Consider the following 15,854-nt stretch of genomic DNA (forward strand, 5'->3'; position numbering starts at 1 on the left):
GAGGTTTTGCAAGACGAATCCCTTTAAGCAATTTGGAAAGTAAGGGATGTTCACCAGCAGGCTTGCCATCAATCTGGACGTGGCCAGCTGAAATAGCAGAACGAAAACTATTGACTGTCCGATAGGCCAGGCCGGAGGTGGCCAGGGATGTCAAAAAATTAATGATCAGACTGACATCCGCTGAAACGGGATCAACTTCCCGTTGAACACACCAATCACACCAGCGCTTCCAAGCCCCTTTATATCGTTTGTGAGTATTGGGAGACCAGGCGTCACTAATAAATTTGGCAGCGTCGCTAGAAATGCCCTGGATCGTCCAACGATCCCCGAGATTCGCCATGCCAGTAACTGGAGAGAGCCGGACAGAATGAGGGGATGCGGATCTCCGAGAGGATCCAGCAACAGATTCCACTTCAGGGGAAGAAGGAGTGGAGGTTCGCAACACATCTCTAGGAGAACCGGGAACCATGCCTGAGCCCTTCACAGAGGAGCAATCAGAATCAGCTCCGCTCGAAACCGCTTGGTGTAAGCCAGCACCCTGGGAAGCATCATGAATGGGGGAAACGCATAGCAAAGAGTCGATGGCCACTGTTGAAGAAAAGCATCCGTGGCCAGAGCCAAGGGATCCGGTCTCCAATTGTAAAACCGGGGAAGTTGTGCATTGAGGCGAGAGGCAAACAGATCCAGGTGACACTGGCCCCACTGCCGAAGAATGGCACGGAAGACTCGAGGATGAAGCCTCCAGTCGCTGAAATCCCGAAGATGTCTAGAGTCCCAATCCGCAACCTGATTGTTGCGACCCGGAAGATATTCTGCAATAACCGTGATCTTCCGTTGCAGACAAAAATGCCAAAAATCCTTGGCTATCTCCGCCAACACCTTGGACCGAGTCCCGCCCAACTTGTTGACATCGATTTACAAAAGGGGGTGGCGATGAACAGAGTGTCTGAATTGAGAAGACCACTCTTACCCAGTCCAAAGATCAGGGCTTGATCCATCACCGTTATTTATCTCACTGCCCCATCCCAGCTCAGAACATGGCTATATGCAAATCAGTCTGTCCCTGGCCCAGTGCATCATGGGAACAGGGCAGACTAAACTACCAAGCCAATTCTTTACCAGAAAGGAGACAAGCTACCGGGGACCGGTTTCTGGCATTTCAGCCTCTTCGGCCCGGCTTGCTTGAATCCTGATGGAGCAGTGAGAAAGGGACTCATGTCTGAGTATACCCTGCCACACCTATAGTGGCCAAAATCGATTTACAAAAGGGGGTGGTGATGAACAGAGTGTCTGAATTGAGCAGACCACTCTTTCCCAGTCCAAAGATCAGGGCTTGATCCATCACCGTTATTTATCTCACTGCCCCATCCCAGCTCAGAACATGGCTATATGCAAATCAGTCTGTCCCTGGCCCAGTGCATCATGGGAACAGGGCAGACTAAACTACCAAGCCAATTCTTTACCAGAAAGGAGACAAGCTACCGGGGACCGGTTTCTGGCATTTCAGCCTCTTCGGCCCGGCTTGCTTGAATCCTGATGGAGCAGTGAGAAAGGGACTCATGTCTGAGTATACCCTGCCACACCTATAGTGGCCAAAATCGATTTACAAAAGGGGGTGGTGATGAACAGAGTGTCTGAATTGAGCAGACCACTCTTACCCAGTCCAAAGATCAGGGCTTGATCCATCACCGTTATTTATCTCACTGCCCCATCCCAGCTCAGAACATGGCTATATGCAAATCAGTCTGTCCCTGGCCCAGTGCATCATGGGAACAGGGCAGACTAAACTACCAAGCCAATTCTTTACCAGAAAGGAGACAAGCTACCGGGGACCGGTTTCTGGCATTTCAGCCTCTTCGGCCCGGCTTGCTTGAATCCTGATGGAGCAGTGAGAAAGGGACTCATGTCTGAGTATACCCTGCCACACCTATAGTGGCCAAAATCGATTTACAAAAGGGGGTGGTGATGAACAGAGTGTCTGAATTGAGCAGACCACTCTTACCCAGTCCAAAGATCAGGGCTTGATCCATCACCGTTATTTATCTCACTGCCCCATCCCAGCTCAGAACATGGCTATATGCAAATCAGTCTGTCCCTGGCCCAGTGCATCATGGGAACAGGGCAGACTAAACTACCAAGCCAATTCTTTACCAGAAAGGAGACAAGCTACCGGGGACCGGTTTCTGGCATTTCAGCCTCTTCGGCCCGGCTTGCTTGAATCCTGATGGAGCAGTGAGAAAGGGACTCATGTCTGAGTATACCCTGCCACACCTATAGTGGCCAAAATCGATTTACAAAAGGGGGTGGTGATGAACAGAGTGTCTGAATTGAGCAGACCACTCTTACCCAGTCCAAAGATCAGGGCTTGATCCATCACCGTTATTTATCTCACTGCCCCATCCCAGCTCAGAACATGGCTATATGCAAATCAGTCTGTCCCTGGCCCAGTGCATCATGGGAACAGGGCAGACTAAACTACCAAGCCAATTCTTTACCAGAAAGGAGACAAGCTACCGGGGACCGGTTTCTGGCATTTCAGCCTCTTCGGCCCGGCTTGCTTGAATCCTGATGGAGCAGTGAGAAAGGGACTCATGTCTGAGTATACCCTGCCACACCTATAGTGGCCAAAATCGATTTACAAAAGGGGGTGGTGATGAACAGAGTGTCTGAATTGAGCAGACCACTCTTACCCAGTCCAAAGATCAGGGCTTGATCCATCACCGTTATTTATCTCACTGCCCCATCCCAGCTCAGAACATGGCTATATGCAAATCAGTCTGTCCCTGGCCCAGTGCATCATGGGAACAGGGCAGACTAAACTACCAAGCCAATTCTTTACCAGAAAGGAGACAAGCTACCGGGGACCGGTTTCTGGCATTTCAGCCTCTTCGGCCCGGCTTGCTTGAATCCTGATGGAGCAGTGAGAAAGGGACTCATGTCTGAGTATACCCTGCCACACCTATAGTGGCCAAAATCGATTTACAAAAGGGGGTGGTGATGAACAGAGTGTCTGAATTGAGCAGACCACTCTTACCCAGTCCAAAGATCAGGGCTTGATCCATCACCGTTATTTATCTCACTGCCCCATCCCAGCTCAGAACATGGCTATATGCAAATCAGTCTGTCCCTGGCCCAGTGCATCATGGGAACAGGGCAGACTAAACTACCAAGCCAATTCTTTACCAGAAAGGAGACAAGCTACCGAGGACCGGTTTCTGGCATTTCAGCCTCTTCGGCCCGGCTTGCTTGAATCCTGATGGAGCAGTGAGAAAGGGACTCATGTCTGAGTATACCCTGCCACACCTATAGTGGCCAAAATCGATTTACAAAAGGGGGTGGTGATGAACAGAGTGTCTGAATTGAGCAGACCACTCTTACCCAGTCCAAAGATCAGGGCTTGATCCATCACCGTTATTTATCTCACTGCCCCATCCCAGCTCAGAACATGGCTATATGCAAATCAGTCTGTCCCTGGCCCAGTGCATCATGGGAACAGGGCAGACTAAACTACCAAGCCAATTCTTTACCAGAAAGGAGACAAGCTACCGGGGACCGGTTTCTGGCATTTCAGCCTCTTCGGCCCGGCTTGCTTGAATCCTGATGGAGCAGTGAGAAAGGGAGCTTGTTTCCTTCCCAGTGTAAGAATTGGCTTTTGTAGTTTGGTTTGCCCTGTTCCCATCATGCACTGGGACAGGAACAGACTAATTTGCATACAGCCAGGTTCTGAAACTGGGATGGTGCAGTGAGCTAAAAAACGGTGTTGGATCTAGCCCTGATCTCCTGACTGGGTGAGAGCTTTCTGCTTAATTCAGAGACTCTGTCCCTCACCACCCCTTGTTGTAAATACAACTTGTTGACATAGCACATTGTCCATCCGGAGAAGAATGCAACAACTCGTCTGAAGGGGAGAGAAACACTTTATCGCAAAGGAACCCGCTGGGAGTTCCAGACAATTTATGTGGAGAGACAACTCCTGGGGTGACCAACGGCCCCCCGTCGAGACAGACCCGAAACGGGCTCTCCAACCCCACTGACTGGCATCGGATTCGACCACCAGTTCCGGAGACGAACCGAACAGGGCTCGACCGTTCCAGGCCTCCATGTGGTCCAGCCACCACTGCATCTCCCACCGCACTTCCTCTGAAAGAGGAATCTGATCCGAATAGCAGAGGCCTTTCCGGAGATGCTGAATCTTCAGGCGCTGCATCGCCCTGTAATGTAGAGGACCCGGAATGATCGCCTGAATGGATGACGCTAGCAGACCTACCACACGTGCTAATGACCTCAATGACACAGTCTGTCTGGAAATAACAGACGCCAATTCCCTCTTGATGTAGCGCTGCTTCTGGCCGGGCAAGAGAAGCTGGCAAGTCACCGAGTCTATCAGAAAGGCCAGAAAATCTATAGATTGAGTGGGAACCAAAACTGATTTCGGGATGTTGACCAGAAAACCTAGAGACTGCAAGAGTTCGATGGACCACTCCAGATGTTGCAGAAGCCTGAGAGGACAATCCGCCATAAGGAGAATGTCATCCAGATATATGATCAATCTGACCCCCCGCGACCGTAGATGTTCTACAACTGGTCTCAGTAGTTTCGTGAAGCACCATGGTGCCGACGAAAGGCCTAACGGGAGGACTTGATACTCGAACCAACGCCCCTGCCACTGGAATTGGAGAAATCGAATATGGGGCTTGTAAATCAGGATCGACAGATACGCGTCCTTCAGGTCCAGATGGACCATCCAATCTCCCTCCCGAAGGAGATCCCGCAAAAGATGGATGCCCTCCATCTTGAAGTGTCTGTACACCAACCCGCTGTTGAAGTCTTTCAGGTTGAGAACTAGGCGAGACCCGCCTCCTTTCTTCTCAACCAGAAAGACTGAGCTGACAAAGCCCTTCGGATGACGGTCGGTAGGAACAATCGCTCCTTTCTGTAGGAGAACTTCGATTTCCTCTGAAAGACAAGCTTGTGCGTGACGGGAAAAAAGCAAAGGAGGGGGAAGACGGGTCTGATGCAATGGGTGATAGAATTCTATTTTGAAATCCTGAACGGTTTCTAGCACCCATGCATCGTTGGAGATCATACGCCAATTGTTTAGGAAAAATTGCACTCTGCCCCCCAACATCACACCGCAAGCATGAATTAGGCTCACCTGCAGCGCCGGAATCTTGGTAATGGCCTTGTTGTCCACCTGATCGACCTTTGCCGTACTGCCCCTTTCCTTTGCGGGATGGGTAGAAATTTGCACGAGTGGAGTATCCAGATTCATAGTGTCCACCACGCTGCTGTGAGGCTCCTCTCTGGGACTGCTGCTGCGACCCACGGCCGAACGAGCGTCCCCGTTGTCGTCCGGCCTTGGCAAAAACCGGACACATGGCCCGGCGCAAGGACGCCTGTGCCTTGTCAATTCCACTAAAGGTGGATACAAATTTTGTCAGTTCTTTTAAAAACGGTTGACCAAACAAGAGGCCCTGCGCCTCTGGACCCGATTCCGAAGTCGCCAATTCTGCCAATTTGGGATCTAACTTGAGTAAAATGGATCTACGCCTTTCCGCAGAAACGGCGCAATTTACATTTCCCAGCTGGCAGACAGCCCTCTGCGCCCACTCAATGAGCTCGTCTGGGTCCACGAGAGCCGAAGCTTCTTTAGCTTGAAAGCCTAGATCAAGAATCTTGGAAAGGGGACCAAGCATGTCCAGCAACTTATCCTGGCACGACCTCCAGGAACGGTCCAGGCCCTTCTTAGGATCTTTCGAATACTTTTTTAGGTAGGTGACCATCATCGGATCCACTTCCGGAGTCTCGGATAGGTGATCAGCAAGGTCTGGTCTCGGGCATTCTGAACGGAGCCTGGCCCGAACTGACGCCTCAAATGGCTGGCAAATGTGCGCTTCAATATAAGCGGCCACTGCCGGAGAGGGCAACCATGAGGACGAGTTCGGATGGACAATGTCCCCCAGCTCAAAATTAGTCAGGGAAGGACGCTCAGGGGCGTCAACAAAATGCTATTTGCGGAGATGCTTCTTGGGAGGGGGAGAATCCTGACCAGAAGAGGCGTGAGCATGGTCTGACTCCTCCGTAAAGTGTGATGCTGAAGATTTAAAGCCTCAGTTGCCAAAGTCTTTGCCAGCCTCTGTAAGTCAGACTTATGAGGATTATGGGGCGACTTGGTGGACTTCTGGGAGGGAGGCAACCAACCCTGCTGCATCGCATACTGGTTTAAATGGCGCTTCAGTGGATTTATAGCACGAACAAGCGCCTTATTAACTGATAACTGCACACCTTTATCCAGTTCCTCCACCAGATTATACTCAAGAGAATAATCCTCTTCATCCCCATAGAAACAGTCATCATCTGCGTCATAATAATCCGCCATTGCACTGGAGTGCAGATATTCAGAGCCCACAAGATGACTGGCACAGATATAGAGTATCAAAGATACAACGAAGGGGGAGTGACCACCCCAGAGCAGGCTAAATTGAGGTTGAATGAACCAAACTCAAGAAAATAAATCAAGCGTGGAGGGAGATAAGCCTGCCGACCAAAAAATCACTCTAGGCAGAGCCTATGCACATTAAATATCAACAAAAAAAAACTTTCCTGTGCTCCGGCGTCGAACGGGGTTGAGAGTTCAAGACTGTGGGCGTGAGCGCTGTGAAAAGCGTTCCTTCACTGAACCGGCGTGAGGAAAATAAAGCCTCAAGCCGGAAATATTGCAGCGCGCATGCGCGATGCTGCCGCCTTTAAAACACCGGCTCGAGAGCGCTCGCGCTCTCCGTGCGAGCCGTCAACCCCTGCTCCTGGTCCATCAAAGCAACCAGGCACAAGCGGCCAGGCGCAGGGAGGCGAACACACGCTCCCAAGAAGCACGCCGCCAACGGACGAAACAAATCACCGGTAAACACCAAAAGAGGAGCCGGAGTGCTCCAAGCATACACAAGCACCGCGCATGAACAAACAAAGCAGCGGAATACAAGGCAAGTGTAAATTAATAACGTTAGCAAAACAGCAATATCAGCAAATGCATAAGAATAGAGATAAAGAGACTTAACTGGCTGCGGAGCAGCAAATAAAGAGGAAGAAGGACTAATGTTTGGACCTTTTATAGGATAATCTCTATGGTCATTCCCTAGTGTTCATGGGAAATGTAGTTTTTGATTGTTTTTTATTGGCTGCTGAGCATTTCATTAAAGAAATGAGAAAGCATAATCGGAGCCTCCTGTCCTGACATAGAATTATTGGCTCAAGGGAGAATAGAGTGAGTTAAGTTTGTTCGTTTGTGCTGTGTGCTCGAATGTTGGTAGAAAAACACGTTGTGCCTGTTGGAACTTGAAGGTAAACAAGTATCCGATGCGCGTGAGAAGGGAAATCAAAGACAAACAAGCATCTGTTATAAACAGGGGCCAGCAGTACTGCAAACGAACTTAACTGGCAGACGAGTGAAGCACAAGTACGCACTGCAGTGCTAAAAGTTCTGTTGCAGACAGCAGCGTGTACAAATGCGCACTGTAACATCCGTTAGAAACAGGAGCCGGAAAAACAGCAAACAAACTAGACTGGCAGACACACGAAGCACAAGTGTGCACTGCAGAGCCAAAAAAATCAGTTTCGGTCGACAGCATGTACAAATGCGCACTGTAGAGGACAAATGCAAAGTTGCCCCAAATGGTAGCGGCACACAAATGCATACAGTGCGCAAGCACGAAACAACGAAGGGACATACAAATCCAAATCTGCACCTCACGATCGAGGGAATAAACTTGAAACAATAAAAGCCTCTTTCAAAGACAGTCTCCTCCTCCGTCTTTAATCACGTTGCAGCCCACAAATAGAATTTCGTGATAAAATTCTCATTCAAGAGACACCGGCATGCATAGTTGTTCAAAAGAAAGTGGTTTCTCTCCAGAGAACAGTCGAGATGGCACCAAATTAACAAAACTTGAAGAATAATTAGACGGCATAAATACGATACCAGAAAGGAGACAGCTTTCCGTTTTCTTTAATTCTGTGAAGTTGCAGTTGAGGTGCATCCACGGTGAATTCTTTCAGATCGTTGTACGTGATGTTGCCACGGAATGCCTGATAAGCACCTTCAGCCAAGTTTCCCCCAATCAGCTTGTGTGACTTCTGAAAAAGCTTGCCATGCTTGTCATCACTTCGACATACCCCCTCTGCAAGTTCAGGTACATCATTCTTAAATCGTGCTGGCAGCCTGTAGTTCGCTAGGCCTCCCCGTCCTCGTAGTGATAGAAGCCATAAACGCAGAAAGGAAATAGGTTATTTGCTGCACACTCCTCCTACCGTGCCTAACCAAAGCACATCCCGACCTAGTGTTACCACTCACAACAATATCCCCTCAAATCCTTCACCCCAGCTCCTAGTTTCTGGCTTAAATGAAAACGAGGCCCTTCTTAGAACCTTGGGGCTGGGCCCCAGTGGTTGCCCTTCTGGCATGAATTTAGACAAAACCCCTCAAGAGTCAGCTCTGAAAATGTGCCCGCCTTTCCCCGTGCACCCCTACCATACACCAATGCTGACGGAGACTCAACATTCCTTACCCCGAGCTACCTCTGTCGTGTGTCACGCTCAGGGGGTCCCGTTGCATCTACCTACATGGGAATTAATGCGAATTTCAGAGAATCTGTCGACTGCTGGCATTAGCAGCTGCTAATGTACCCCAACTGTTACTCAGCTATAGGGGGTGCTATCCCCGTCCGAACTTTCAATTAAACATTGCCATATCAGAGTATAATTGTGCCTTCCCTTCTTTGTGCTCAGGCCCCCGGCTTAGCAATCCACCATGCGCCCGCAAACGGAATATACCTCGTGTGTGTCTGCATAGGCCCTGTGATCCAACCCCCTGTTTGACTAGCAGCCATGCGCCCATGGTGAGTGCAGAGCACCTTAAAAAGGCACAGCCATATCTAGCCAGACTCGATTGTAACGAGGGTAGAATGACTAAATATACATTTTGTGCATCTGTGCGGGCCATGCGTTCCGGCCCCTGGTTCATATATCACCTTTTGTAACTTGCCCACATGTCACTTTTTCCTCCTGTAATGTGTTGTATGCTACCTCTTGTATTTTGTTTGCTCACAATTGTCACTTTTGCCTCATGTAACTTAACATTTGCTTTTGTAAATTTGTCCACTTGTAAAGGGTTTCAGAGATTGGTAAAGGACCATCAATCCATTTTATTGCTCTGTCAGAGCAGCTGAAACGCTTTCGTTCTTTTTAATTCATTATGTAAAGGAATGTTCATGTGACTCTTTTTACTCTGAGTAATGCTCCTGCATTTCCGACTACTTTCTTCACGTACCTCCTAGAAGTCCAAATGGAGCACTAAAACACAAATTTAAAACAAAGAAATGCTTTTAAATTCGATATCAGCCCAGAGAGTCATGGGTATGCCAATATGGCCGGCCCATGGTCGCCCTGGTACATCTTTGCGCTCTGGCAAATAATTACTGGTTCTTGAACAGCAGCTTCAGCAAGCAAGCGGTTTTCAGCTACCGATTCATAAAATGTGTGAACCAACTGTTTACATTTAGTGGATGAATATGTAACACTGTTGAGCTTATGTCTATATACCAATATTTACATGTACTGTTATGAATAAATATGGGGCAGGATAGATTTCCCTATGAAGTCCCCTCCATTCCAGATACGTAAGGAAACCATGGTACATTGCAGCATGCTTACCCATCAGTGTTTACCGAGGTAATGTGCCTTATTACAAGATGCACGCCACCCACTACCTCTTGTATGCTGCCTCTAACTGATTGCTCGGCACTTGCGGCCACATGCATCAAAGTTAGTATTTGCGATTTCTTAATTGCGAAAATTAAGGAATCGCAATTAAGAAATCGCTAATTGCTATGCATCAAAAAATTGCATTTTTATTTGTGATTTCTAAAAATTCCTTAATTGCGATTCACAATTTGCGAATCACAATTAAGGAATCCCCTCCCATTGATTCCTATGGGCCAAGAGGCCCATAGGAATGAATCGGAAGGCATTCACAAATTGCGATTTGCATTTTGCAAATCGCAATTTGTGAATGCATTTTCAAGGGTGCAGAGGGGGGTCCAAAGGACCCCCCCTGCACCCCTGAAATGTAACTTTAAGTGCAAGTTTCACACATACATGTCCCAAGGACATGTGTGTGTGTAACATGAAACTTTCAAAAATGCATTTTTGTGCATTTTTGAAAGTTTTCGCAAATTAGCATGAAGGTCAACTTCATGCTAATTTACCCCTTCCTATTTGCGAATTCGCAAATTAAAAATGTTCATGCATTGCATTTAAGAAATCTCAAATTGCGATTTCTTAAATGCAATCCCAATTTTAGAAATCGCAACATGGTTGCGATTCCTAAAATTGCGAAAAGCATGATGCATCCCAAATTTGAGAATTGCATTTGCAAACGGCCAAAAATTGCGATTCGCACCGTTTGCGAATGCAATTCCCAATGATGCATGTTGGCAATGGTTCCCAATTCAGAGAATAAAAGGAAAGAAGCCTCCGTGCTCTTAAAACCATTGGCCTTTCATGGCAGACTGCCATCAAGACAGGTTTCCCTGCATAGACGGTTCGGAACGCGAGAATGCATTCAGCATCTGAAATGTAATATCAGGCAATATGGCCCGATAAATCTTCGTCCTAACTAGATTATACTCGGACATGCACCAAATATAGTTGCGTGATGTATGAAGCCCCTTTTCCTGCCCGTGGCAAAAATGTACTCTGAGCCACCCTGTATATCAGAATGTGAATCTCACGTGGTGCTGCCCCAGGCAGTGCTATTGCGGCGTGCTAATTCGGCCCCACCTCCTCTTGACTGGCACAGAGCAGGAAATGTAACAGCACCAGCATTTCTTTCTGAAAAAGGATTGGTTCTACACCGCCTCAGGAACGGGATTCTCTATGCATTTATTTATTATGGGATGGTTGAATATTGCACTTCTGATCATAACTCTACCAACATTGACAAAGATCGATTAGCCTTTGTGTTACAATACAACAGGAAATGTGATTTTTTTAGCGATCCCTGTATTTAAACCATGGCAAAACAGCCAATCGCAGTTTACATACCATTCCATGCACGAGCCATGAGGCCTCCGCCATTGTGCCAGCGCTGCAACATCTTTCGATATTACCGGGCTAGGCTGCCGCTTTCCGACCATTGAGGCGGACCAGGAATTCCTCCATCACTGCGTTCCGTTTACCGAAGCATTTCCTCGAAGTGAAAACAACAGAAGAATAGTTTAGAGCTAACGAATATCACCCTTCTGAACATGTACCACTGCTGGAGTTCAGTGAAATTGTTTCGTGAAACAAACACACAGAAATATACCATCACTCACCAAGAGACTACGCTGTGAGGCCCTCTCTTTTTCTCCACGTGCAGCGACCCAGCTTCCACCGTAATTCATCGCTGGTCTGATGCCGCCGGAGCTGCTTAGAGAGGACAAAGAGGGTTAATTCTGCCCCTCCCCATGCCTTTATACCCCCGGAGAATGGGAGGTCCACCCTGCCCCTCTGATGACGTTGCGCTCGCGTGCGCCTGCCTCACCTTCAACCCCTCTTCTACCTTGCTGTCTCCTCCCTGTCCCCTTTCTACCGCGAGGACATCTATTCTGGCTCCTGCCCGGAATACCACTAAGGGCGCCAAGCCACGCCACTAGGTGCGGGTGGTGCCGCTCAGTGCGCAAGCACGAAACAACGACGGGACATACAAATCCAAATCTGCACCTCACGATCGAGGGAATAAACTTGAAACAATAAAGGCCTCTTTCAAAGGCAGTCTCCACCTCCGTCTTTAATCAAGTTTCAGCCCACAAATAGAATTTCGTGATAAAATTCTCATTCAAGAGACACCGGCAGGCATAGTGGTTCAAAAGAAAGAGGTTTCTCTCCAGAGAACAGTCGAGATGGCACCAAATTGACAAAACCTGAAGAATAAGTAGAAGGCATAAATACGATACCAGAAAGGAGACAGTTTTCCATTTTCTTTAATTCTGTGAAGTTGCAGTTGAGGTGCATCCACGGTGAATTCTTTCAGATCGTTGCCATTGTAAAGTTCAATCCAAAACAAATGAAGAATAGAAAATATAACTTTATTTTAGGTTGATCCAAACACCTCAGCCTTCTAGACTTCCTCTGATCTGGCTTCAATACAACTGCCCTCACATTTAAATCAATACCTTCTAGTAAGGAGTTTAGAGGGCTCACAGTTCTAAGATTAACGTGGCATGTGCAAGACCTTCTTACAATGGCTGACGGTTCTTACAATGGCTATAGCAGAAATACTAACAACAGTTTAGTACAGAATACCTCACTGTCCAATCAATTGGAGACACTTGGCCTTAGCTATGTATGGTCATTAACTTATGAAATTAGCAAGAGAAGCATAGAAACAGCTTGTCATGTGCACTTCTGACTTGGTCATTTATCAATGCCTTGCAATTACAGCCATAGTACAGACAGTTCAAATTCACTTAAAGGCCAACTGCCTGAGTACCTTCTGCAGGTTTGCTTCTATTGAGTGCCATAAAATGAAACCTGAAAAAAATGGATTTCACAATCACCTGGGTGTCGATTTATATTTTGTCAGAAAGAGGTATTGCAGACAGGGTGATGGAGTAATTCACTCTGTCGCCTTGTCTGTACTTATGCTTACAAAATTATTAATTTGGGTACCAAGCTGGTGGTCATTTCTTAAAGTATTGCCAGGAGTCATCGTCCTAGCAGTTTCCTTCAATGCTTTTTGCATTGTGGTGCAGGGCTCCATCGATAAGACGAAGCCCTAGTTCAAACTAATTTACTTTTTTTTACAAGAGGAAAATCTTAAAATCACATTTCCCATAGAGAGGAGAGCATTCTCTGGGGCATACTTACAAGGGAATGGCAGAACATGGTGTTAAGCACAAAATTAACTCCACACTCAGCCATTTCGAAAAAGTATCCTTGAGTTTTCCTTAACACTGGCGCTAAATGAAACTGCTTAGCACCAATACAGGCACCCTTGCACCAAATGCAAGGGTGCCTGTGTTGAAGGAATGTTTGTTTATGTGCAGGAAGTTATCCCTTTCTGCACATAAACAATCACAAATGCCTATTTGAAACTTTTATGTGTGCTGCATTGTACAGCAGACATAGAAGTTGAAAATCGTAATTTTTTTATGTTTGTTAATGTGTAGGAAAGGACAACTTCCTGCATTTAAACAATCATTCATGACGTTTTGCTGTTTCTATGTTGCTGCACAATGCAGCACACATAGAAACAGCAAAAACGAGAATAAATAAAGCATTTCTCCTCTTTTCACCATGTGAAGACCAGGTTTTCCCTAGTCTTAATTTTGGCACCGCCCCCTATTTACACCACCCTTGTAAATAGGGGTCAGCATCAAAATTAATGGGTGCTGCGGAGGAATGCCCACTGCAACACCCATTTTTCACTCCTTTCACGTAAAGTATAGAGTGAAAGGGTGCCTTATTTACAAGGTGGCGTTTGTGGCTTAACGCTGCCTTGTAAATAAGGCAAAGCTACCAACGCCACAGAAATACTGATAAAAATGGCGTTCCTGTGGCGATAGGGGATTGTAAATATGCCCCTCTGTTTTTTTACTGCCCCTCCTCTGTAGGATTTGGACCTGAATGTCCATCCATCTAATTTGGGAAGACAAACATATAGCCAATTCTTTGAAAGTTATTAATCCGTCGAAACAGTTTGTCCATGGTGAGGCGGAGTAGTCTCGCTGTGGTCAAACTATGGTCCTCCGCTTTTACATTTGGCTGGTGAAACTATAAATTTGGCGATAACTACACTCCGTTACCCTAGATTGCTTGGATGTTATTTGTGCCATGAGCTTGATGGGATGTCATTTGTACCATGCCATATAACACAACGGGGTTTATTTCTACTCTTCTGTTTGCGTTTGTTGGTACTGATGGCGCGCGGAACTACCAGCTCAATTTACCATACTCACCTGGGCTCATAAACATTCACACTTTGAACTAGTAATCCTGCTTTTACTGACAGCCTGTCAGTTCCTTTATTCCTTTTAGGACTTATACCTGTACACCATGACTTACCAATCATTGTCACCTATGCTATAAGTCCTAGGGATCGAAAAGGGAGTTAGTATAATAAGTAGTATTTAACAATTTATCTTTCCTGAAATAATCACAGGCTGGGGAGAAGTTTTAAACACTTTACCTATGCCAGTTTTGATGAGTCAGTGTCCATAATGCAGTGACTATAAATTTTACAAGTAAGAATATGATTAATAGGACACACAGTTTGCAAGAAATCACAGTAACACCTTTAGACATTGGAAGGGTGAGAAAAGGAAATAGCACAAGGACATACCACACAGATTATATTTTCCTTGAATAGAGTGAGGACCAACCCTGGCCACGGGCTGGGGCACAGATAGGGCTCCCGAATAATCAGGTGCCAACAGGACAAGACAGTTGCAGATCCAGACAGGTGAGCTCAGCTAAGTGCAACGCCAGCGTTACACCCCTCTCTATGCCAAATTCTGATACCCAGATTGGGTATTCGATAATTCTCCCTCAGCAACACCCCGAATTTTCTGACAGCACCTCTGCTCTCAATCTCCTATAGCATGTGTTGGGTCAGTGACATGCCAGATAATAGGACAAGTCGGACAATTTTCTCAAACTAAACCTCCCTTTGCTATACCATTTCCAGGCCAATGTATCACCCCTAAATGTTGCAAATCTATGTGTTCCCCTTGAGTGATTGGTCAGAAAGATGAGGAGAGATCATCACACCATACTAAGAAGAGGTAATTTCTCATTGAATTATATGGACCAAGTTCCCGCCCATAATTTATTTTCCCATGAGTTTTATTCCACCCAGCAATATTATTTCATTTTAATATACAATGTTTACCAAATGTGCAAGTTGTCTTCCTTTTCCCAGATCAGAGGGTGAGGTTCGCAGGTGCATCGTGGGTAAGACAGTCTTTGGCAAGGTTTCAATGCCACAGCTCGAGATCTCTCAGTGCTCCCGGCACACGCGCAGAGTAAATTCAATATGGCGATTCAAGTCACCCTTCAGGCCCAAATAGGAGCTAATAACAAAGTCAAAAAGAGACACATTAGAATACAAAAATAAATGAATGCACTGTATACCATTTATCTCTACTCGTACCCCATTATTTTATTTATACCATAGCATTAATAGTTAAGCAGAACAAACAAATTTTAGTACAAGCAGCAGCAGATGCTTAAATGTGTGAGCCATGAAGCGGCCATGTTGGCACAAGTGCGCAGAAGCAAGAATTTCCCACCTAAAGCGAAAGACGTCACACGACATAGATGTGGCAGACGCATGCGCAGAATAGTTCCCGCGTTTGCAGTGGCCATTTTAGGACACTCGATTTATTGTTAGTAAAAGCACATAGGAAAGCTTCCCCTAGATACTAAATATGTCATGTAATGCAACTATCAGTAATCAAAACATGTTGATTAATTATACGTTATTTCGGGAGGGCTGAGTCCAAGCAACTTTGTGTACGTATGAAACATTGCTCCATCAGTACCTCCTGGCTTTAGCCGTTTCTGGTAGCCCATGACTAGGCAGACATAGATACCTCTTTAGAAGAATGTGTTTCTTTGCTTTCCTGTGTTACTTTAACTACTCTATCATGGTAAAGTTGTTAGTCTGTTTCTTTGCAATCTTTCATTGCTTTCTGTTTGGGTACTGAAAGTTGGTCACGTGGGTTCTTTGGTATGTTTTGACTTTCTTATGGATTACAATTTTCTAATTTACTGAAGCTGTGAGATTTCACATCTGAGATTAGGCACTATCCTTATTC

The 15,854-nt window shown here is 46.4% G+C and overlaps 1 protein-coding gene across 1 annotated transcript in view; it reads left to right on the plus strand.

Moving 5' to 3' along the window:
* The first annotated feature begins 6,952 nt into the window (after positions 1-6,952).
* LOC147701266 (IgGFc-binding protein-like) overlaps positions 6,953-15,854 on the plus strand; it is a 933,218-nt gene continuing 924,316 nt past the window's right edge. Inside the window, exon 1 of the mRNA XM_086929331.1 lies at positions 6,953-6,980. Coding sequence (XP_086785457.1) covers positions 6,953-6,980 — 28 coding nt within the window. The remainder of the gene's footprint in view (positions 6,981-15,854) is intronic.

Source organism: Lissotriton vulgaris, chromosome 7 (assembly GCF_964263255.1).
Source record: "Lissotriton vulgaris chromosome 7, aLisVul1.2, whole genome shotgun sequence".
NCBI lineage: Eukaryota > Metazoa > Chordata > Amphibia > Caudata > Salamandridae > Lissotriton > Lissotriton vulgaris.